The sequence below is a fragment of the Dreissena polymorpha genome, chromosome 13 (assembly GCF_020536995.1).
Source record: "Dreissena polymorpha isolate Duluth1 chromosome 13, UMN_Dpol_1.0, whole genome shotgun sequence".
Lineage (NCBI taxonomy): Eukaryota > Metazoa > Mollusca > Bivalvia > Myida > Dreissenidae > Dreissena > Dreissena polymorpha.
Window position 1 is genome coordinate 19,766,205 of NC_068367.1, and position 26,953 is coordinate 19,793,157.

The 26,953-nt window shown below is 36.2% G+C and overlaps 1 protein-coding gene across 1 annotated transcript; it reads right to left on the reverse strand.

Moving 5' to 3' along the window:
* Positions 1-4,408: 4,408 nt before the first annotated feature.
* Positions 4,409-24,932, reverse strand: LOC127856079 (uncharacterized). The gene is made up of 12 exons (XM_052392071.1): positions 23,924-24,932; positions 23,084-23,245; positions 21,465-21,592; positions 20,552-20,733; positions 19,933-20,043; positions 16,993-17,187; positions 14,508-14,745; positions 12,787-12,901; positions 11,226-11,411; positions 10,225-11,021; positions 7,030-7,182; positions 4,409-5,871 (listed from the first exon to the last, which is right to left on the reverse strand). The coding sequence occupies exons 1-12, from the start codon at positions 24,120-24,122 to the stop codon at positions 5,677-5,679; spliced, it is 2,661 nt and encodes an 886-aa protein (XP_052248031.1). The 5' UTR covers positions 24,123-24,932; the 3' UTR covers positions 4,409-5,676.
* Positions 24,933-26,953: the final 2,021 nt, after the last annotated feature.

The window sequence follows — 26,953 nt, forward strand, 5'->3', positions numbered from 1 at the left end:
TGTCGCTATATAAGTATTGAATAGGTATTGTTTGCAAAAAAGTACTATAACTTTTATGAGCAAATGCGGTTAAATTGTTCGCTCATAATCACGATTGGGTTCAATGTGTGTTACCTTGGCGCTTCATTTAATATAAGCGGTTTGCGTGTTTACTATTAAAGTAATATACAAAGTATAGTGGGTGTCATCATTTTACTTACTTGAAAGCCGCGACTTGCTTAAATCAACCCCATGTCAAATTTTAGTTTAAATAAAAAAAAAAAATGCTGTCTACACAATTTTGAGATATATTCAACAGCTTGGGTATTGGCATAATACAAAATATGCATAACAACATCAACGAATTGTAAACGTTCACATTGCTCAATTGTCTATACAAATGTGAAAAGTGTTGTCCGTGAGTTTTAAATATCACCGTATTCAAATATCAAAGTTAAAATACTGCACTACATATTCAGGAGCAAAAAGCAACACTGTAATCGTAGGCTCGAAATCATACACACACGTCTCCATGGTGATATTTGCTATATACGCAAGACACGTACATTATATACGGCAAATGCCGACCAAATTAACTATGGCTTGTGGATTCGGTATATTGTAATATATCAAGATAAACATAAATAATACATTAATTAAAATGTACATAACATCATTGCCAGCATTAATACGAGCTGACAAAAAGATAGTTCGATAAAGTACATTAGTAAATGGTGAAATTGAAGATGTTCAACCCGTATTTGCTAAATACGATGTACGTACTTTTGAAAGTTTATATAATTGATAAGATACCCAATATCGACAACTTAATGACAGCTAAGAAATTACCCTACCTAACAAAAAAAAAATAGGCATACAATAAGCCGCGATCTGTGAACACTGGGCTTAATAATCAACAATATTCTTAATTACTTTCTCACGCCGGGTATGCGAATACTTCGTTTACGGATGGCACTTCACTAACAGAGAACAACAAACGCCACGCGCTAGAGGTAAGTTCCTCTGTTTTATTTAAAGTTATATCCTAAAGATTAGTTTTTAAGACAAGACACATGGTCGAGTTGATAAATGGTGTATCCTTTTGTATTGGGAATACACAATTTCACGGAAGAATGGAACAGTTTTGCCCAAAAAATAGAAAATTTGATCGGAAAACAGCATAAACTGGATGATCAGTAAACATTTTAACAAAATAAAACTACTTAGAATTATTGCAAGAAATTTTTTGCTATTCCAGCATGTAGAGTAATCACTGTGCTTCAAATACTGAAATTTTGATAGCATTCAATGAAATATAAACAAAGATAGTACATTTTGTAATAGGTGGCATACATAAAGTTGCAGCCACTTTGTTTACCGATAAAGGGCACTTCAGATTACGGAGACTTTCAACAAAGCGGGCACTCTAATAACTGAGTTTTATCTTCTACCTCAAATGCATTTATTTATATTATGGCTATTCATACGAAACATTTTAAAAATATATTTTTCAAAAATCACATGACTATTAATTTATACTATGTTTATTATAATTGCAATTTTCAAATAAGATAATATTTATTATTAAATAAATGTGTACGGATAATGCGAATCAACACAATCGTGTTTAATTTTACTTATAGCAGGGCTCTAGATAACGGTAGTGAAGGGGTCTTTATGACGCAAATACACATTTGTTCTTCATAAAATCCTATGTCGGTTGTGCTTATTTGAATCGCATCATCAAGACGATACTTATGCGTAGCAACAAAATTAAAAAGAGAATGGTAAAACTCCCTGTATTTTGAGCCCTGCTTATAGGGAGCACTTCCCTTTACGCAACGCTAACGTTTGCTCGAAGTGCGATTCACCTGACCCTAAATCACTGTATTGGTTGAGTTTTAAGAATCACGGTTAAAATTAAATCGTAAAATCAACTGATTCTGGAAAAAAAGGAATGCGTACATAAAATGTTTAAATGTCATATTATGGAGTCAGTACTTAGTATACCCACACAAACGAAGTTTAGGGTGCTATATTGGATAGAACTTCATATGCAGCATGTGTTGTGTTTATATTAAAAAAAAGACGGATATGCATAATTTTTACACCACTATCGTGTGATTAAATCAACCCCGCCCGTTCTTTTATTGCTATTTTCGTTTATTGGCATTGAGCCAAAAAGTTCCAATAGAATTTCGAACCTGCATCGCTGCTGATATTAATCTCTGAGAGGCAGTTTAAGCAGAGTGATTATTCATGACATGCTATCTAATATAAAAGAAAATAGCCATAGTACCTTCATTTGGACATAAAGATAAATGCTTTAGATCAACCGCTTAGAACGTAATTTAAAATATATGGTCATATAGATTTTACTCATTAGACATATCCAATTTGTTTAACATTTATCTTTCACATTTATACCAAATCATAATCATATTTCAAAGGGATAAGAACATGCTTCGGTTATTCGTTTTTTATTTGCGTACTAAGTACATACATTTTTATTTATTGCCTGCTTACTTTAACAGTATTCCACAGCGAATTCTGCATTTTTGATACAAAAAATACGAGTGTGTTATATCTGGAAAAAAGTGTCTAGATGTCAGGAAACGAAGTGCCATTGTTTTTTAGATGATCGGTAAACGAAGTGCAGATGAAAAATGTGCATGCGACTCTTAAAACATTTGAATTTTCTCAAATACATTAGTAAACTAAAATGTAACATGTTGTAACATTACTGGATATATTGATCTTTTATTTCGAATAGTAAGCACGTTCTTGATTTATTTCCAAGTATGTTTATTTTGTTTAAATATGTACTGATCATTCAATTCATGCTGATTATCGATGAAATTTTATCGTTTTTTTAAAATAATTCACCGTTTTTCCGCGAATTTCTTTCTTCGCAATACGAAGTGCTATACCATTAATCACCCAAACAATGTTCTGTGTCTAAAACCCAAATAAACAGAACATAAATACAAGAAAGCTGAAGAACTCACCTCTCGCGCGTGGCGTTTGTTGTTCTCTGTAAGTGAAGTGCCATCCGTAAACGAAGTATTCGCATACCCGGCGTGTTTCTGTTAATAAATATTTGTTCCTTGAGACCATTTCAATATTGGAAGAAAAATTAATAATATAAGAGAAGTCATATAATATACTTGTTTTTTATGACACTTCTATTACACTGTTACAGTACTCTTATGTCCGTCAAAGTCTACATGTTTGCATTATAATGTAGAAATGCATTATACATACCATAGTTGTTTGAAGGCCTCATTGAAAATAAGATTGCAATTGTTAAACTGTTTGCATGACTTTGTATCAATGTGTTGTCTTAATGAGTTACCTTCGGAAAATAAAGAGAGCATTATTATTGTTATTATTATTATTAGTATTAGTATTATTATTATTATACATGTGCGTTAAGTGTCATGCAAATTTTGCCAGTGCAGTCCGCACAGAATAATCATCAATGACAATTTTCCCTTTTAGTGGATATTTTCTTTTAAAGAGGGTAAGTGTTGTTCCTGATTAATCTTGTGCGGACGACACAGGCTAATCTGGAATGACACTTAAAGCGCAAGCTTTAAGCCCTGTTTTCCAAGAACGCGACTGGAATCAACTAAACTACTCAAATCTAAAGTGATTAATGCGTGAGCCGATCATTGTTGCATATGAGATACGAATAATTTCTTTAATATCCAAATAAGTGACATCTTATTGCACGCATTTTGTTTCTACGGAAAGAAAACTCTTTGTCGCATATGAAATACCGGTATTGAAATGTTTCTAGGATTGCAACAATAAATACAGCGAATGCTAAGTACAAACTAAACGCACGATACAATACTTGTACGGAGTCTTATGTATGACCAACCTCTTAAACATACGAATAAGTTACATCTTATTGCCTATATTTTGTCTCTACGGAAAGTAAACTCTACCCTTGCGTTCAATGAACAGTATGTGTATCACGACCATAATTAAGTAAAAACTTTAACTTAAATGTGCATTGTTTCGTCATTTAGTTTTCGTAAAATTCGAAATGAGTTTAAGCGCTTAATTTTGTGTAACCAAAAGTATTTTATAGTTTTGAGTCCGACTCAACCCCGAGTTTAATTGCTGAGATTTGAGATTGACTGACATGTTCATACTAAGCTGAATGCAAATTCAAATCTCAACTTCTGAGTTGAGCTCGAAAATTGCGAACGTTAATGATACTGTGCCCTGGGCCATAACTTATAACGTTAATGATACTGTGCCCTGGGCCATAACTTATAACGTTAATGATACTGTGCCCTGGGCCATAACTTATAACGTTACTTACGGAAAATCTAAGAAGATTCCTCAAATCTGCAAAATTACTTTGGCTATTTCTTGTTTATGTATTTTCATATCAAAATGTTTAAAACAAGTGAACAATACTTGTACGTTTACTAATCAATTGTTTAGTTTACAATTTTATCATGCTGCGAGCAGAAAAATATTAAATTCACAAATAAAATGTAATCTTTAATTTGCTCTTAAAAGAATGACTAGTTAAGATTTACCTAAGGAGATTTATGAATACTGACTCTAAACCGTTGGGGGAAAAGTAATATCATATAATACATAGCACGTTCTTTGTCGTAAAAGAAATGTTTGCATTTTTGTCGAACGTTGAATTATGTAGACGTGCTTTTAAATCTAAATGCGACCCGTAAAGCATGAGCAATTCAGTCAAATTAACAGAGGTACGCGGTGTTCGATAAGATAAAATCCGTACATTTCAGTCAAATTAACAGAGGTACGCGGTGTTCGATAAGATAAAATCCATAACAAATTAACACAGGTACGAGGTGTTTGATAATATAAAATCAATAACAACTTTAAATGCACCAAACGTTGCTCAAATCAGCTGTTATTCGTTGTTGCAGTACCACATAACAAAAGACCTTATCAGGTAGCATGTCGAATCAAAATAATGGAAGCGTACATTGTACAGTTCACTAAAATGTCAGCAGAACAACCTTTAGTCAGAATTGTTTATGTCTATATAAATGCTATCACAAATAACTTTCGAATGCCGTTTAAAGTTATGTTACCCATCGATAAAGTGACTTAAGCCGACTTAGAGCTCGGTATCACTTCAACCAAATAACTGAGGTGCGCATGTTTCATTTAGGAAGAATGTCAAGCAAATAGTTCAATGAGATTCCGTTTTGTTCTGCATCACGTCTGACTCAATCAAATTGACTATATAAGTCAGTTTAGTAGCCTGACTGTCGACATTGAAGTAAGTGTATACAGTTTTTAGTTTAACCAAACAATTGACGCTTAAGGTGTGAATGTTCAGTAGCACGTCACCTAATGACAATATGCTGTTAAGTTCAGCTACACGTCTGCAAAATTACTTAACCTGCTTTCAGTTCTGTATAACGTCAACCAACTACAAGACACAGTTTTACGGTCAGTAAAAAATCGCCCATATTTTGAAAGTTCAATATTTTTTTCAGCCGATATCGACAGTAGATTTATGTTGCCGATATCAACACGAATCAACTTTTGTCAGCAGATCCCAATAGCCGAAGTAAACATGAATACACTTTTGTTAGAAGATTTAAAAAAAAAAACAATCAACTATTGTCAGCAAATTCCAAAAGCCGAAGTCAGCATGAATTTAATGTTATTAGCAGATTTCAAAACCAATCAACTGTTGTCAGAGGATTTCAGCAGCTGTTGCACAACAATTTTCGTCTTTCGAACGCGGTCGAAGTCAGCGAGGTGCTCCACCATTGAGTGCTTTACGTGCTGGTGATCCTTGACGATGTACTCGGTGTCAGCAAAGCGGCACATTTGGCGTTTCACGATCACCCGGCCTCCTGGCTTCGGGGCGTCCTGGGACTGCGAGAGAAGTAACGTTGAAAGAATGCATAAATGAGCCGCGTTCCGGTAAAACTGAGATGAATGCAAGTGCGTAATGTGACGGCCCGGGTCAGCCTGTATTGTCCGCACAAGCTAATCTGGGACGCCAATTTACGCTCACGCATTAAGCCCAGTTTTCCCAGAACGAGGCTAAAATAATAGAATGAATGATACTATTATCGTATAAATAATCTTATAACGATTGACCAATGTTAAAGGAGTTAAAGTGCAAGAAAAGATAATAAGATGTTTAATTAATGTTGCGGAAAAACGAGTGCCCCTTGTCGCTTAGCTATTGTTGTATTTAATGTTTGTAATGCATAGTGTATGTTTGTCATTGATGTATACGACCGTTCAATAGTTAATGCATTAAACGAGTGCTCATAACATACTTTTTTGTGGATAAAACTCATAAAAAGGCGGACAGACGAATTATTAATGGCTTGTAAAATACTTATGCCGTCGAACGGTTGTAGTACAGTTTATATATGGCAGACGGACATAATATTATCAAACCAATAACTGGTTGTAAAATACTGGAAAATATGAGTTTTAACGTTCAATGACAAGAAAGAAAACATTATGGCAGGCAGGCTAATAAATAACTTCATGTATACACTTCCACGAAAAAAGGTGGTTAGATAGTATATACTGATATGTGGTACCGGGCTTACCAATAACTGATTGTAACATGTTTTGCTGTCACAATTTATTTTACAGTGTTAAGATAAAATGAATGGATATAAGGCAGACGGATCACATAAAAAAAACGCGTGAAACACAGATTGAAGGGTGGAACAATAGTATATTTTTGTCGGACAATCAAGACACATACGGGCTGCGAACGTTGTATTCGGAGAGGAATAAATCAAAACATGCTTAAATACATGCCCTTAAAGTGTCGTGCCAGATTAGCCAGTGCAATCAATACATACTTATCAGGGACGACACTCTCCGTAATAACTGGATTTTCGCTAAGAAGACAATTCCATTTAACAAAAAATACAAAAAAAGCGGAAAGGTTCGTCCCTGATTATCCGGTGCAGACTGCACAGACTTATCTGGGGCGACTCTTGGCGAAGATGCATTAAGTGCCATTTTCCCAGAGCTACACTTAATTATTGTACGAAATCTTACGTCGAGCTTGTATCGTTTCAGGGGCGGTAGGTTTTTTGTTTTATGTCCCATTCCGTACTTGATGTGGAACGCTTGTATACGGTTCTCGAGCAGTTTCAAGGACGGTTCGCTCGTCAAGAAATCCTTGTATGGCGTTTCTTCCTCCAGTAATGCCTGTAAACACCGAAATTATAGATTAAATGTTATGAACATTTTTTTGTATGTTATTGTACGCCTTTTAATTTAATATTTTTGTTTACGATAATACTTATGTTAAACATGTTGATTATGTTAATTACTGGTGTTGAACCCAAACGTCAGTATGTTTTTGTCCAATCATATTGCGTAAAAAAAAATCACGTGAGCACTTTTGTCATTGGCAATCAAAATCGATCTTGGTCATTATGGCTCGAATGGTTGGATTAGGCACGGGAATCATAACCTTATACATATGATAAAATATATACATTAATCATACATGTTGACGGTAATTGGCTCCCGTTATGTTGCGTCTTTGTAAAAACAATACTCAGTACACGTGAAAGACGTAATGTATTATTGGTAAATAAATAAAAGAAATTGAAAATATAGCATTTTTAGTCACATTTAGTCGAGCCTTAACTATAAGTATACTATAAACCGCGAATTTATACGTAAGTGTTTGTGCCAGAACATGTGTCGACGTATAATGAAGTACTTCATGACAAGTAAATTGTTTATAAAAACGTATCTGCGCAGAAACAGGATGTTATAGGATGCTATCTTTAATAACGTGTGCTAAATGTACATCATACATATATCAAGCACAATCTTTGACAAACAAAGTCGAAAAAACTTATATGATCTATATGCTTTTTTTATTTTAACCTCATGGAAATTCATACAAATATCAAAAAAGCTTATTTATTCAAGATTTAAACTTATGTAAAAATGAAATTCGTAAAAATAAAATAAACTACATTATTAATATATGTAATTGTATGAAAAAGAAAAAAATGTAATCCATATGTTTACAATTATTTGTATTAATTTGTATAAAATCTGAATACACGCCATTTAAACCATAAAACGACTAATTTATCGGAATATTAATTAACTTAATTTTCGTTCATGAGATAATTGTATAGAAATACAGTGACGTCACTTTATTACTGTCACCGGTACACAAGCCGCATAACGCATCAGAAAAATTTGCGTTTAAACTACGCCTATAAATAATCACTGCATATATAAAAGTGCTGGTGATTTATTTTCGGCCGGTATGAGATTAAAACCCCCGACACTGGATACTAGTCCGTCATCATCTTACATTTGTGAATTAGTCCAAAAATAGCGGTGTGTATCTCTTCCATGATGTAATGCTCGTCAAGATTTTGGCATGTTTTGAAGTTTGTCATAAAATGCTTTATATTGTTACATGTGAATATTGGATCTAAAAAGCTCCATTAAAACAAGAATAAAGTTAAAATAAGAAAAAATAACCCGCAACGGGACTCAAACCACTGACCCCTGGAGTAAAACTCTAACGCTTAGAACACTCGGCCATCCGTGGTCATAAAATGAGTGATGTATTTTTTACTTTATATAAGCAATCCTCGTAGTATCACACAATACAACGACAACAACTGAACTCTCCAAATTATGCAATCGTTTCGCGTTGCAACGCTTTATAATTTTCAGGTTTTTAAATCGTCAAAAGATGCATATAATGGATATGTTAGTGCATGGTTAATGTTCAGTATTATTAATTCCTCACGAATATCATTACTTCAACGAAAATGTGTGAAGCTTTCACATTTTTATATAATTGTGTCTAACAAAACGTGAACAGACCCCTTTTAACTGAGGGTAAAAGTGATTATGGGAGTTCATGTTGGAAGTTGAAAATAGCGAATCATATTTCCCATAATACTTTACGGTCAAAACAGAGATCGGTATGACTCGGTGTTAAAACATTGGGTATGAGGTGTGTTAGTTATACAAACACAGTACGAGTATGCAAACACGTATATGCACACGAACATAAACATAAACGTGATTACACAATAAATACTGCATTCAAACACACATGTTTGCAAAACTGACGAATAAACCATTTTTTAAATATAAGTCGCATACTTTCTAAATGAATTAAAAAAAAGTGTAAATAAACGAGCGAAATAACAAAACGTTTATTACATATAAGGTAAACCAGATTTCTGAACATTGTTTAGCGTTTGTAATACGGAGCAATCCAATAATTATGGAAGAACAAAAACGGAACATCAAAGTGTTTAAGGTAATGTTCGATTTATTATCGAGACTTGGTTCGAAAAACTAGTAAGAGCAACATAAACGTGTTCTAATTTATCTTAGTAGTTTATAAGCGTACATTTGACAAGTTAAGACATCGCGTGACAAACATAAAAAATACACGAAACTTTAAACAAGTCCCTTTGAATGTAGAAACAAATGCGACCCGTTCTGGAAAAACTGGGCTTAAAGCATGTGTGTACATTTTCGTCTCAGGTTAGACTGTGCAGTCCGCACAGGCTTATCAGGGTCGACGCTTTCCACATACACAGGATTTAATCTTAAAAAAGACTTTCTTTATACGAAAAGTAAATAAAAGCGGAAAGTGTCTTTCCTGTGCGGACGCAAAGGTTTATTTGGGACAACACTTTGAGCGCATGATTAAAGCCCGGTGATCGAAAAGCGAGGCTCACACATACAGGAAGAACATAACAACTCATTATGAAACATACAGGAAGTATATAGCCACGTATTATGAAACATACAGGAAGAACATAACCACTCATTATGAAACATACAGGAAGTATATAGCCACTTATTACGACCCTTGAAGCGGACGGGTTCATACTCACCACAATGTCTACCTGATGAGTAAACAGTACACGCATCACATTATTCTTATTTAAGAAACGAAATTAAGAACTTGTAACACATCGCAATCGACCATTGTCGGCTAAGGTGCTACTTTAAAGTACCCCAGGTACTCTTTAGTATATAAAATATACTCAAAGGTGACCTACCTACATACTATTATTATTTTGCTTATGATAATTGAAATATTACTTGTTTGACCTAATCAACTGCAAGCGTCACTGCTGCCAGTAAATGCTCGCGTTCTTTTAATGATGCATACTAATTTTAGGGCGTTTTAACCAATTGTTAATATTATTCTGTAAATCAAAAACACTGGAAACAATCCGTTACCTTCGTCAGCCTGTCCTGTACCCTCTGGTTCACAAACTTAATGGCGGTCTTCCAGTTCAGAGATACGTTGCTTCCACTGGTATCTTCCGTCCTCGCTGATTCCTGGCCATGATTTAAGCTTAGCTGGGAACCATCGAGTGCCGGAAGTCTAGGAACGTTTTCTTTCGAAAACGTCGAAGCCACAGAGATGTCGAATGTTCCTTCAATGGGCGCATTGTCTTTATTTTCCGCGCTTATTTGAATTGACGGCGCCTGTTTGTTGGGGGTTTTGGACTTCGCATGTTTGGTACCTTTAGTCGAAGCTTTACTGTTATTATCTTTCTCTCTATGGTGTGTCGTTGTCATGTTATCAGGCGTTCGTTCGGAGAGTATTTTACTAGCACTGCCTTCACGGAGTATTATCTCTTCTTGCGTTTTTTCCTCGCGGATTGCCGGCAGCTTAATCTCATGGGTCGAGAGCTCGGTCACAAAAACTGGAGGGACGGGTTTATGAGCACTGGCTACGTGGCTTGAGTTTCCGTTGCTGTAGTTTTCGTTTCTAAACTCTGTGAGATGATTTGGTAAATCGATAGACGATGTTTCGCTCGTTTCCGAAGCCGTGTCGGCTTTGCGCACTGCTTGCATTAAAGCGATAAGTCCTGGTTTTACCGAATCTTGGGATTCGGAAACATTACTGTAAGAACTCACTAAAGTTCGCGGAGTATTAGAAGGCACAGTTCTAACGCTGAGCTGTTGATCGCTGCTTTTAGCCTTTTGAGGTTTGGGGGTTCTCTTCTTAAATTTCTTCGTTTCTATTTCTGAAATGAAAAACAACAATTAACCAACGTTAAATTAGATACCGGTAAATAAAATATTTCTTCATGAGCAACAAATAACGGTGATTGCGAATTTTTGATTAACAGAACTGGAAAACAAGCAAACGAAATGTCAGACTCCGATTTAACACACGCGCCGATATAACACTTATGGTAATCGCTGCATAGACAATTATGCGCACGCACCTATCACTTCCGCCTCCATCATCTGCTGCAGGGATTCGCGAATTTGCGCGATACTTCGCGGCTTCCGGTTGTTTTGCGCCTTGATCACTCTGCGTCTTGTCGGCGGGTCAGCGTTGCCAGATGCCTTCTTCTGTTGCTCCCTGATTTTGGCCTTCTCGTGCATAAGCTCCCGGTAGTAGACGACGCCTGATTGCAAACATTCATCTTTTTAAACGTGAAATAAAAATAAGTCGCGCTCCGATAAAACGGGGTTAATTGCATGTGCATAGAGTGGCTAATCAGAGTCAACTCTTTCCGAATAAACTGGATTTTCGTCAAGCAAAGTCATCCTTGAAACGAAAAATACAATAAAAGCGGAAAGTGTCTTCCCTGATTAGCCTGTGTGGCTTTCAAGGGACGACACTTTACGCACATGCATTAACCCCCGTTTTCTCAGAGCGCGGCTCAAATAGTGTTTCAAGGTATTGACGAATACTCCCTTCCTCGACGCCGGATTTTGGTATTTTGGTATTTTGTTTCAAGTTGTTATTCTTATAATATCATTAAAATTCTATGTTGAAAAGGGAAATTTATTTGAAGCATTTTAAATACAGTTTGATAATAATACGTACATGCAAATCTTCGTATCATATGAAGAAACATTTCATGCAAATGTAATTTATGTGGGTTGATAACTGTATGACTACTTAGTCGCGTAAGTTGATCAGCGGACATAAGAACATAATAACAACCACGCGTCAATTATAATTCAAATGTACCTCTGTAGCGTCATACAGAAGGGGTAATCACGTGATGTTCAAGATGGTGACGGCAATGCCGAGACAAGCATTTTTCGCCGTTTCATACTCTTTATTACTAGTATTACTTTTTTAAATGTCGCTCACTTTGCAGTCATATCAGCAAGAAAGTTACTAGCGTGTATTTCGTATTTATATACGCTCTATAATTCGACTTTACTCGCCGCGAAATTTCTTAGCGGGATGACCTGATTACAGCCCCACTTAGAACATTCGCGGGGAGTAAAGTCAATATATATAGCGAATTTTAAAACGAAATGAACGCTATTTTCTTTCTTATAAATGTGGCTGGAAAGTGATCGCATCACAAATAAACCAAAAGTTATAAAGGGCATTCAACGGCGAAATAAACCTGTTTCGTCATGGACGTCGCCATCTTTACTATCATGTGATTATCCCCTCTGTCATAGGGAGGATAAACGCCCCAACTTTGTGTCAAACTATAATTTTTCGAGACTTTGTTATCTTCTTTAATTAACAAAACAACGGGACCTATGATCATTAACATTAATACCGACGAAAAGTGTTTATAAATGTGCCGAAGAATTATAATGAACAAAGTAATGCGGTTTTTGTTAGTTTTTCGTTGTTTTGCACACAAAACATATGAAAATAAATTATTAGGTAATTAAGGAACACATAAATAAATTGACTGTTCAAATTGATACTCATGTCCAACGCTGCGCTGTCAACAACGCTCCATAAACAAACACAACGTGGATATCACGTACATAAACTTCCGAGTTCTAAATTAAATTATTTACCAGGCACAATTGGTTTGAGAAGCATGACTTCCTTTCCCTCCCGGAAGTACTGAAGCAGGTGCTGCATCTCCTCCTCCACATCCGGTACGGACTTCGATGTTTTAAAAGGTTCCACCTGAATACGAGAATGTGAATGTCAATGTAAACATATTTATTAAAGCTAAATTGCATCGAAATCTAAGGCTTTTTGAAACGTTATTGAGGCAGTTTCCTGGTAATTATATGTACTAGGTTTTCCTTCGGAAAGATCTAAAGAACGCTCCCGCTTTTGGGATTGCACACGTGACCTCCCGCTTGCTAGACGGACACCACATCCATTAAGCCAATGCGATCTCTTTCGATTCGAAATTTCAATTAAGATTATGTCTATCGATGAAAAGGCAAAATTTCGATTAAGTTTCCGTCTTCCGGTGAAGTGTACAACTTCGATTACGATACCGTTTGAATGAAAAATATGTTGCTGAAGATAATATTTACCCGTTTACTGGCACAATGTCGATTAACATGATGTTTACCAGTTTTTATATACAAATATTGATTAAAATTACCCTAACAGGTAAACAGGCCAAATTACAAAGCTTGGTTGTATATGTAAATCTTTAAAATAACTTTTTCCAGAAATTTTATTTGAAAGTTTAGGAGATATATTATAACCGTGTGTGTTAATTGCACAATGTTAGAGAATTTAATGCTTTACCTTTTTGGTTAAATAATCAATATTGTCCTGTTTTAACATTAACAATACCATTATCATTAAGTGAAATGTATTTTCTAATAATAAACAATGTGCATGCACTTATCAGTATCCAAAACGTTCTCATACATAAACATTGCAAGTTTAAAAGGGCTATAATATCTCAACATTAATGAAAATGCACATTAAGCATTTTTTTCTTCCGGTTTGTCAGTTACCCCACCAACTTTTCATGTCAAATATATCAAATTATGAATCATATTCACATTAAATATTATATCATTATATTCTTTATTCCTATACTTGTGTATAAATGTAGTTGGTAAGATTAATCATAAACTATTTCAGGAACAAATTGAAACATGTCATAGGCAAAAAACACGTTTTCGGTAACCAATGTTTATGTATGCAGTCATATTTTTGCATTTAATTACTCTTTTTCATAAAAAAAACGTATTTGTGTTATTAAAATATAATGTTATTACTTACTTCAATTAAAAAGATAACCACAATCGTGGAAAATAAATTTTGTTTGTGTCATTTGTGAAAACAAGGTATTTTGTAGATTTTTTTGCGGCCTTCTTGTAGCCATCTTGGATTTAGATTCCATGGGAACAAAACATGTTTTAGGAACACATATTTTATTTTACCTAAGACAATGTACACAATCATCAGTATATTTGAAAACAAAGTTCCAATCATGTTGAGCTCCCGCTTCTATTAGACTCAAATATCCACGCCAGATGACCTATATGGTCAGAGAGAGTTAATAACAAAACAAATAACTTCCCTTTTGTTTACGTTTTTTCCCCCAAAAAAATTAACAACATAGTGTTGCAGCAAACATAAAACATCTTTGCATCATGGAAACATCGAACTTAAAATTAGACTTATTTTCTCATCCGGTCTTCAGATTATCCATTTAAACATTAAAAAAAATAGATGATCAAACAACGAGCGGGATACACACCGTTACTTTTCACCAAAGTGTATAAATAAACGAAATATTATATTGATGCTATTTCACCTTTTTCGTCTGCGGCAGCATTTGCTCGGTTATTTTATGGTGCATGTATCCAAGCAACGGAATAAGGTCAGCCTGCTTCATCTGCATGCGCATGCACAGCTTGTTCTTTACGTGTGCGCGCATGATATCCATGGTGATCGGATTCGCCTTCCTGTTGGAAACGAGGCGCTCGAAATTCTTTGTATCGAGCACGAAGCATTGCGTGTCGGCCGTACATCGGACCGTCTGAACATACGTCCTAAATAAGGAATGCTGCTTGTTTTATACGTATTTGCTTACATTCTAGTTAGGTCGAATATTTAAGGCTTATAACAGATCTACGACTTTTTACACACTGCCAAGCCTGTGTTCTGGGTTGGACTAAAATAACCTGATGCTGTTTGTTTTGGAGCTTATTTGAACGGTCCTCAAGTTAACTATCAATGACGCCTTCAATTACATGAGATGGCTACACACATAAAACTAGTAATTGTGTTGATATTGTAATATTGCGTGAACTAGCTTTAGGACTGTTAACGTCAAAATACAAACTTTCAATTGAAAAATTAATCAAAATTCCTTTTAGTCGGGCGTTCTATTCCAAATCACCCTTTTCTCATGTAAGAATGATAGAAAGATCTTTATATACATGTACTGAAAAATATCGAAGAACCGATTGCTCTTAATGGACCTGCGTAATTGTTGTTTAATATGTATATTCATGCAGGTATGCATCAATAAAATGTTGGTGATATTAATATCTAAACAGCTTTCAGGTACAAATTAAAACATGTCATTGGCAAAAACAATGTGTTGTGCCCTTTTTCGTGTATTACTTTTTTATCATTAAATGCACACAATTTTACCAAAAAACTTATCTGTGTAATAAATATAAAATGTGATTAATTGGTAAAATTAGAGGTCATACTCAAATCGTGGAAAATATATAATGTTTGTGTCATTTGTAAAAAAAACACTGCATTTTCTAGTTTCTTTGTGATGCCATCTTAGTGACCATCTTGGATTTAATTCCAATTGGAACAAAATTGTTCATCGGGACATAAATATTATTTTACCCAAAATAGATATAGAACATTATCAATCAGCGAAGTTATAAAGCTTTCAGTCACAACCGTGAGCCACCGTACCTATAAGACTATTATAATGGCCCCGTAAAACGCGCCTCTGATTCAAGAGCGTCTCGATATCACCTCCGAGATCTGCACAGAAATGGCGCCGTAAAACTCACCCCATATTCAAGAGCGTCTCGATAACCCCAAGCATCTAACTCATCCCAGATTCAAGAGCATCTCGATATTCCAATTATCTCATTGCTCTGCACATAAATGGCGCCGTAAAACTCACCCCAGATTCAAGAGCGTCTCGATATCCCCTAACACCTACGTGCTCTGCACAGAAATAACGTCCTGAAACTCACCCCAGATTCAAGAGCGTCTCGATTACACAAGCATCTCCATGCTCTGCACAGAAATGGCCACGTAAAACTTACACAATATTCAAGAGCGTCTCGATATCCCCGAGCACATTCATGCTCTGAACAAAAATGGCGCCGTAAAACTCACCCCATTTTCAAAAGCGTCTCTATATACCCTAGCATCTCACTCTCCCCAGATTCAAGAGCGTCTCGATATCCCACAGCACCTCACTCAATCCAGATTCAATAGCGTCTCGATATCCTCCAGCACATCACTCACCCCAGATTCAATAGCGTCTCTTTATTCCCCAGCACATCACTCACCCCAGATTCAAGAGCGTCTCGATATACCCCAGCACCTCAATCACCCCAGATTTAAGAGCGTCTCTATATCCTACAGCACCTCACATACCCCAGATTCAAGAGCGTCTCGATATCTCCTCGCACCTCACTCACTCCAGATTAAATAGCGTCTTTATATCCGACAGCACCTCATCACCCCAGATTCAAAAGAGTCTCGATATCCCCCAGCACCTCACTCACCCCCGATTCAGGAGCGTCTCGATATCTCTGAGCACATCACTCACCCCATATTCAAGAGCCTCTCGATATCTCTTAGCACCTCACTCACCCAAGATTCTATAGGGTCTCTATATCCCCTAACACCTCACTCACCCCAGATTCAAGAGCGTCTCGATATCCCCCAGCTCCTCTTTGCTCTGCACAGAACACAGATGTGAGCCCTTGATCCTACAAGACTATTAAAATAGCGTCGTAAAACTCACCCCAGTTTCAAGAGCGACACGATATCCCCGAGTTCCTCCTTGCTCTGCACAGAACATAAATGAGAGCGCCCGTTCCTACACGACTATTATAATGGCGCCATAAAACTTACCACTGATTCAAGAGCGTCTCGATAGTCCCGAGCACTTCTTTGCTCTGTACAGAACACAGATTTGAGCCCCTATTCCTACAAGACTTTTATAATGGCGGCGTAAAACTCCATCAAAAGCGTCTCGATATCCCCTAGCATATCCCTGCTCTGCACAGAAATGGCGCCGTATTACTCACCCCAGATTCAAAAGCGTCTCGATATCCCCAAGCACCTCCTTGTTCTGCACTGAACACAGATTGATGTGGCTCTCCTTCATGTGCTTCTCGATGGCGGCGTACCCCTGTTCTCTGCGGATCACCAGGTCTTCCGGTTTCGTGTCCCACACAGACGGGTCCTCGTACTTCCGGAGGATCGCCGCGCGACGCATTTCACTGAATACGAACACAGGGTTTTGATCAGTTCCTTACTATATGAGCCTAGTTCTGGGTAAATGAGGCCTAATGCATGTGTGTAAAAGAATCGCCCCAAATTACCCTCTGCAGCCCGCACAGGAGAGTCGGGTATTTTATAGTATTTTTCGTTACAAAGCCCATAAGCACTCAAAATCAACGAATATTTCGTTCAATATTTCAAAAAATAAAGTAAACACATACAAAATAAAAGTTCCTTATAGCAATAGCCAAAATTTAAAAGCTAGATGTGATCTGGTAACATGCATTAAACGCGATATAAAATGCTCGTTTTTAATTTGTTTATGTCACATTAATGTCCATGTGAATTTCACGCTATGATATCCGAACATTTACGAGCGAACGCGAGATTGGCTTCGGGCAGCTTCGGAGGCACGGCGTCGTTCTCATGAATACGTCGTTCTTTGTACGCTGCTCCAAGCCAGTCTTGTGTTCGCTCGTAAATGTTCGGCTATCGTGGCGGGAAATTAACATAGAACGTATTGTAGTACAAACAAAAAAAACGAGCTTTTTGTATCTTGTTAAATCTACGTTACCATACAACATATAGCTTTGAAATTTTGGCTATTGCTATAAGGAACACTGTATTGTATGGTTAAACTTTATTTTAAGAAATATTTTGCGAAATATTTGTTGAATTTGAGCATTTATGTTACTTTTAAGGAAGTCTACTTTAAGATAAAATCCAGTTTATGGGGAAAGTAGCGTCGCATATTAGCCAGTGCAGACTGGCACTTTACGCAAATGCATTAAGGCCCCTTTTCCAAGAGTAACACTCATACATAAGTTTTGTTCATCTATCTAGTTTGTCGACCAGTAAAGCAAAACAACATCAGGGAATTTGCTGAAAGGTATAATACACATGTAAGATATATAATTTGTGAATTAAAGGCTAATATATTAAATATTTGTATAATGTTAGAAAAACTTAATTAAACATCGCTCTGTATATAATACGTTTTATATTGCGTCGTGTAATATCTTCAACCGTTTTTTGGAAAATATCGTTTAAACAAGCCTTTACATTCCTTTTTCGTTTTGTTTTAAATTTATGATTTATTTATGCTAAAAGGCACAAATCAAATGCGTCTTTACGGATAAATACTTTTCGATGTAACACGCACTTGGTTACAACCAACCAAATACGTTTCAAAAATAAATAACTATTATACAAAAAGATAAAAAAAAATACTTCAGATGTGCCAATCTTAAAACGTAAGCGTTTCTTTGAAGAAAATAACACACACATACAACGTCACTGCACACTTATCATTAAACACTTTTTTAAAATAAATTAACACTAATTTTAACACAAAAAAATGAATACTAAATAAACATTTTAATGGAAGTCATGTATTTGAATAGGACACTATGTTTGTGTGCTCCTATAACCAGAGGGGGTAATCACGTGATAGTCAAGATCACGACGTCCATGCCGAGACAGTTATTTATACCCTTTATTACTTTTGTTTAATTTTTAAATGACTGTAATTTCACAGCAATATCTGTAAACAAGTTATTAGCGTTAATTTCGAATTAAAATTCGCTGTATATCTCGACTTTACGCCCCGCGAATTTTCTAAGCGGTTAATATGGTCATCGTGCTAAGAAATTTCTCAGGGAATGAAGTCGAGATATGGAGCGAATGTTTATACAAAATAAACGCTTGTAACTTTCTTTAAGATATGGCTAGAACATGAGCGGCATTTAAACAATGAATTAAAGTAAAAAGAATATAGAACGGTGAAAAATACTTTCCTCGGCATAGACGTCGCCATCTTGACTGTCACGTGATTTTCCCCTCTGTATAACTAAATAATTTGTTTCTAAGCTGTGAAACTTAATGTGTGTTTTCTTCTAAAACTTATAAACATGTATAGATATACAAAATAAAACATGGTGTGTGCAATGTAAAGAACTAAATAATTATAATAACACAATAGTATCTTATAAACAAAATTCTATACTAAACTCTGCGAATGAAAGCAACTTGCCATTGAAAAATACAAGTCGTGTTTTGGGTAGAGATAGGGCATACTATGAAAATATAAATAGCAAACATCAAGCGAAGTACAACACCAGTTTTTCTTTTTATTCTTGTTGTTTATCATAATAAATACACTGTAAAAATAGCGATACAAATCCCGTTTTTTTCAATAATTGAAAATTGCTTTCATTTACCAAACTTACTATTTTCTCCTGCGTTCGCTTGTTTATGAAATAATGTGAATATAACATGATTTAAGAAAACCTTTTGGTCATTGCAATGAAGATGATAAAAAGTGCGTAAATTGTATAAATCTTTACATACAAATGAATATACCTCAGCCGATGTATTGCTTCAAGTAGATGATCACCAAAGCCAATTACTGCCGACCATGGAATTATCTTTGTCAGCAATAAATGATTTAAGATTGACAGAGATTTGTTTCTGATATTATCTATATATATGTATATAGTAAATATATATATATGGCTTTCTGCTCGACGCCTGCCTTGAAGTGTAACAGGTGCTACTGGACATAACCATTTTGGTCCCAGGGCAGACACTGCCCGCTTGAATGGTATTTTCCCAGGGCAGACACTCCCCGCTTGAATGGTATTTTTCGTTTAAAGGAAGTCTCTCCTTAACGAAAATCCATTTAAGGCGGTAAGTGTCGCCCCTGATTAGTCTATTCGGAGTGTTAGTATTATTCCCTGGCTTACCGGAGATGCTCGAACTCTATGGCTATCTGGTCGACGCCCGCCTCGAAGGGCCATAGTTGCGGGTACTGGCCCGGATGCTTCTTAGGCTGGATGATGATGTTGGCACTTCCGCTGCGGAACAGAACATTGGTTAGGCAGTTTTACCAAATGTTTTCAAATGTTTTCACTCATGGGATGGTATGACATGATATGTCGAACATATTACGCTCCTCTTCGGAAATATAATAGTGATATTGATTTCTTGCTAAAACGTTGAAATTTAATGAGGGCAAAAAATTCATGATTTTTTCATAAAACAATTATGTAAAAAATTCTGGATGAAGATATTGGCTCTGCCGTTGCGTAAACAGAATATTGGTAAGGTATTCTCATTCAAACGTTTTCACCTTCTGAGGGCAAAATATGTTCATGATTTGTCCGAAAATAGTATATTCCGAGGTATGCAAGGATTCCAGATGCCGTAAATAAGTTTGAGATGTACCGAACAAAAAGAGGTGCGATAATGAATTTAAACATTGTTGCTTATTCGACATCATTCTTTATCGACTGAGAAGTGAAAATAAATTATCGACATCTTACACAAAATGCGTCCACTTACTTGCATGGGCTGTTTAAATACCTGATAATGAAATGAAGCCCCTCAACAGGGTCACCCTGGCGTACAATGTTGGTGTCGAAAATGTAGCGTTCCTTCCTGATGCTCATTTCTAGTAGCTTCTTCAACTTCACGTTCATGTCTTTGAAAAAAGAATTCGTTTCGATGAATTCCCGGATCTCCGCGTATTTTGCCTCTTGCTCCGCCTGCGTAGAAAATAGTTAGGTTTAATGTAGTCTCATAAAGTTTTGATAATACTAACTCCGTTTCCATTTTACATACGGCCCCATGATCAAACTGCCAACTTTCAAATTATTCTTGTAATTCATATACTTCAAATTTGGTAAGACCGTTATGGTTTTAACAATAACTTTGTCAATGAATGCTGTCAAAAATACATGGTTTTCGATCTTTTTAGAAAGTAAAATTCGCCCAAAGGCAAGCAACTTCGAAGTTCCGGAAGTGAAATGTGGACAAAAGCCCCGCACTTCAAAAAACGCATCCAAACGTTCATCTTTCAACGTCATCCTCAATCCAATGCACCAAAGTGGTGCAGATACACAAATAAAACAGACAATAATCAAACAAAGAATGGATGTGATCGCTAAATCGCTTTTAAACCCGATGAGAAAATGAACTCTTTAGAAATAGGCAATAATTTCTGTATAATTTAGTGTGATGTAACCAAAATGGCAAAATAGTTCGGTATTAAGTAGTCTCGTATATAGAGAATAGTAGTTCGTTGAAAGTAGTCCTGTATAATAAAGTTTTATACAATCACTTTAGTCAGACTCAAAAGTAACAAATCTTATGTAAACACCAAGTTGAGCATTATTGCCAAACCAAGCACACATATTGCGAAAAAATACAACTTGAAATTGAGTCAGAATATTGACTTTATAATGTTTGTGATAATTTGCCAATTGCTTGTTCAGACCTTTAATGATCTGTCGAAGAGTTCCTGGTCGATCACCATGAGATCCGTGTCTTCATCCGTGACCACGGTAGCGTTACGGAACGTGTCCTTGTTCACGAGAGCCAACTCGCCGAAAGCGCCACCCTGGCCTGTGAAAAAATGAAATCCAACGCGAATTTTATTATAAATTGCACAACTATTTTATCTGATATGCAAATGTTCGACATATATCGCAGTTTAATCAGTGACGACGGTGGCGTTACGGAACGTGTCCTTATTCACTAGAGCAAACTCGCCGAAAGCGCCATCTTGACCTCTAAAATCCAAAACGCAGTTACTTTTAAGTTTGTAACTTTTTAAGTTAAACACTCTTAACTTAATTATTTTTGCTAGATTGCATCCATAGCATAAGGAAATTTATGCGTAAAGTGCCGTCCCAGATTAGCCTGTGCAGTCAACGAGGGCTAATCAGGGAGAACACTTTCCGCTTTTATGATATTTATGGTTTAACGAATGTCTTTTCTTAGCACAAACCCAGTTTGGGCGGAAAGTGTCGTCCATTATTACCTTATACATAATGAACTTGCTAATTTTGAACGGCACTTTACGCACATGCCTTAAACTCCCTTTTCACAGAGCGAGCCTCATAAATGTTTAGAGAAGGGGGGTGGCAGCGTCGAGTGGCAGGGGTAGAAACACTTCAGCAACGGGAAACTTGATGTATGAGACAAGCTGTTCATTAGTTTCAAAACATTTATTGTGAAGAAATAAATCAAGCCATGTTGACTTAAACATGAGCAAAAGCTTTGTACAAAAATCAAGTGCTACAGAATCGTACTCCATTAGATGCCCTCTCTCGGCGAAATACACATCAATTATGAGGCAATCTCCCTATTTCTAGAAGACCGGGCGCATACTCAAGGGAAGTAACTGCTGTTAGGAGTTTGAGTATGAGGCAGACCGAATTACAGAGCTGGGAGCGGAAGAATACAAACGGGAAAATAGTTACAGTCTCGAGGAAATTGATACCGTGGACAATTGCCTGTTAACAACTAAACAAGCAGAAGGCAGATACAATCACTTCTGTAGAATTGTATTGGTGATCGTGTTGCGACTGCGTTCAAGACCACCACAGGTACAAGAGAGTCCATCTCGCGCCGTTTCCAAAATGCTTATCTGAATAATCCGAACAAACGACTTAACGCATCCTCCAGGAATACAATGATCGGCAATCTAGACGGAAAATATTTGTGGACGAAAATGCGAGTCTGAATGAAACGCTGTATGGGCAGGTGGAGGCTCCACCGAAGACCACCTGTTTCACCGTTTGCTTTATATTCAAAATGTAGCGGCGATGAAAAAAAAGGAAAATGTCTATTTTATCAATACAAATGCTGGAAACGCCTCAGTTATCATTATTTGATTTATAGCACCAACTAAATCAGGAGACGAACATAGATCTATTTATATTAGTCGAATATTGAATTTTTCCAAGGAATTTAAGCAAATTGAATTGAGTATGTAATAGTTTGCAATCATTTACACGAGATATATAAATCCGACTTAAGGCAATGCATTCGTTTATTGACATATATCTTAATAACGTAAACAATGGAAAAAATTAAATCGTGTTTCGTTACCGTATTTCATGATAAATTTCCCGAATTTATTTCGATCTAGAGGCGCCAGCAATTTCGTCGGTTTCTTCGTCATTTCCGAGTCAGTGTCGGCATCCTCGTGGCTTAATGCAACTTCTGCCTCCGTTCTATGTACAGTTACGTCATGCACCTCTGCTGACGTCACTTCAAAAGGTCAATATTTTGTTTATGTTATTTTTTTTTAAAGTTTGGTGTGATTTAAAAGGTTGTTAATGTCGTGAGTCCTGTTTCATACAGGGATGTATCATAGGAGACAGATTGCAATCGAAAGGGAAAGTATAAAAATCATTATCTTTACTTGTTCGGACCCAAACCAGACTACAAACTGTTTCAATTAAAAAACTTAGTTGTTGTTTTTTAACAAACAAATCGAGCCAATCTAGAAAAGCGTTTTCCATGTATTACATACACACAATCTTGTCTTGCTGATTTTACATAGATATGTACATCTAAATTAGAGTTAAATAATGTTGGAATCAAAAAGTAAATGGCATGTCATTTTTTTAAGCTTAACAGTAAATGCAAAACTCGAAAGACTCTAGAAAGTACTGTAAACTACGTTTTAGACTTGCAATTCGTGAACTTGTATGACGCGCGTCAGGCGAAAATGGGTCTAATTCGCCATACTAAATACCTAGCTGTTATAGAGGTACGCTGGCCACAGAGCACATAATACCCATTTTCTGAGGACGCGGGTCACATACTATGGGGTAACCCACTACGAAGAAAATAAATGATTCAGTAAAACTACAGAAGAAGCGCTAAAGATAAACATTTCTCAACAAGAAATAATATCAATGATTAAAATCAGTGTTATGTCACCTGACGCCTTTTCCATCCCGCTCAGAATCGAGGCTTCCGATTCAGGCGCTGTGTGGAGTTTTTTGACCGACTTCCGTTTCGCTGCCGCAGACGCTCTAGCGGTGGATTCATCCACGCCTTCTCCCGTCATCTTAGGGTCAATATACACGCTGACCGAACCCCTTAGGATGATGTAGAAACTGTGGGAGTGCATCGACATTTAATGTTATAACAGAGAATCACGCTTAATCAGTCGTTGTCGGCTCAGGAACATTTTAAAAGTACCCCGGATACTCGTCAGTCTACTTCAATGTATCCCGGGTACGAAAAATACACTTTGAGGCATCCGGTCATGCTTTCGGGTACTTTTTAGAATAATTTTTGTAGTCCGGGAACTTTAGAGTATACTTAAGAGTACATAGGGTACTTTAATGTAGTACCTGAGCCAAAATGACCAATCGAGTGAGGATAATACTTCTAAACAAATAACACAATTTATGCGTTTTCTAATTTAAAAGAGCATAATGTCTCCTGATGTGATATTAATAATTTACATTCAGAAATTTCATAGTTGCAAAGGTACACATGCTTAATACAAAACATGATTGTAACATTTTTGATACTAGTGTTGATTATAAATAAGTGTAGTAACATTAGATTAAAATTTAGTTATTATCTACAGATACTTTGGATTTGGTAGTGTTTCAAATCAAACAGTCTAACGTTATTGTGAACTCACTCATACACGTAAACACACGCAAAACACATTTACGTTAACTTGCAGTATTTATTAGTTAAATTAATTTGTTACACAATGATTTTGTTACAGTTTTCTTACAAATATGTTATTTCACGACGGTAAACAAAGTTTTGATGGCAATCAGTGAGTTAAAATACTTAAACACGTGACCATTACTGACATTCTTGTTTCGTGAGCGTTAACGTTTGACGGCATACCATAGTTCTCCGTTGTATTTGCTATATTCAGAAGTCGAGTTTGATGATTTATACCATGTTATACATGAACATAATGATCATTGAACTATCAAGAACATTCTGATAAATTGTTTGTTTTTCGGGCTTTTCCAAGTGGGTGTGTTTTTAGGCTTTTCTGTTTTAAATAGTTTTAAATAATCGGATACAATTGTTTCGAACTTTATCTGAAATATATTCTTACACAAGTATTTAAAATCCAAATAAAACATAACATTCTCTATAACGATAGGTAAATTTATTTTTTTTACCAAGAATTGACTACTTCATACTTAATTGAACCCCAAAAAACATCTTACAAAATGTTCTTCGTATCTAGCGTGTTAGACAACGGCATACATATATAAGACATATCATACAAGCATTAGAGCGCAACGTTCGCTTACTGACTGAACATGCGTTACTTACCTAAAATCTTCAAAATAGCTACATTGCCCACAAAACAAATGCAATTTAATTCAGCGATCAATCAATTCATGGTAACTGTTCCGAGATAGTGCTCAAAACACAGAAACGAGCAGCCTTGCTATATTCCTTAATAAGTAACAGATTAATTTTGCACAGTAAAAACTGTTTCGAGTGACTGTATGTTAAGTAACAAATTTAAGTGACTGAATTATTTAGGTGTTGCAATAAATTATATTCCAACGGATTTCAAATTTCAAACATTTGTACTTAATTTATAAGTATTCGTACGTTACATAACATTACATTACATTCATAAGGGAACAGACACTCGACGGTATCAATAAAATGATTAAAAACTTGTAAAGACTGTGTACTTTGTACTGGACAGGGGCGGTGCTTTTAATATTTCTTGGACATTTCTTTCATAGAGAATACATATTGTATCTTAGTATTGTATAATAACTATGATATTATTTTAGGTTTTGTCTTAGTAACGGGATTTTTGTTAGAGTTGTCTAAGAGTTGCCGGATATGGTGTCCGCCTAGCGACCGGGAGGTCACGGGTTCCATTCCCAATAAGGAAGCGTTCTTTCGATCTTCCCAAAGACATCAAGTACTTGTTCTAGGCCCAGGAAACGAACTCGAGAGCGTTTAAGTAAGCCTGGGGCTTCCGATGCAATTGAGCTAAAATTAATAGGAACAGTTTCCATTAAACAGAACCCCCTTTCAACTCACCAAATCATTAATCCATGATGATCAAACATAATAACTCAGTTTTCAGTTTCAAATTATTATCCTATTATCATTATTATTATTATCATTATATGCAGATAAAATAAATAAAAGTGAGTCATAAGGAATGAACCAATCTCTGTGCGGAGGTTGTGTTCACAGAAGAGGTAATCACGTGGCAAACAAGATGGCGACATAAGAGTTTGAATAGACGCGGGCTTTCAATAGTGCATATGCTATCGGTATGCTTTTCTATATGAACAATAATGTAATTTGAGGGGTCAAATGGCAAGTTAGACTAAATTATATTAAAGAAGAGTAAAAAAATAAAGTTTTTTAAATATTCTTTATTCTCAGACTGAAGTCTTCGAAGTTTTTGGCGAATACGGCACCAGGGCAGGTCACTTAGGAAACAGCAATCAGTTATCTCACCTATCGCCCCTCTCTCCTTGCTTAATAATGACGTCATCTTCGAAGCTGCTTACCAGTGCGCAGTTCCTCACGATGTCTACCAGAACGTCTGTAATGAAAAAACTAACCTTTTATCAAGACCTAATAATTGTGTGTTCGATTTTATTGATGCCTAATGCTTATTGAAACACTCGAGGCCGTTTCCATGGTATGACAAGTACTTGGTGTCTTTTGGGGAGATCTAAAGAACGCGTCCACAAAGGGAACACATGATCCCAGGGTCGCTAGTCGCACACCATATCTACTACGCTACGGGCCGGCGACTTCATTCCTATGCAATGGTACTTGGTCACAGTTTTGCAAACGGATATTCTGAACACACTCACAGTTTCTGTTTAATTCTTTGAGACATGTTCTGGAAAAAGTGGAAATTCGCGTATAGGGTCATCCCAGATTAGACAGTGTAGTCCTCACATTCCTATCAGGGACGGCATTTTCCACTTTTAT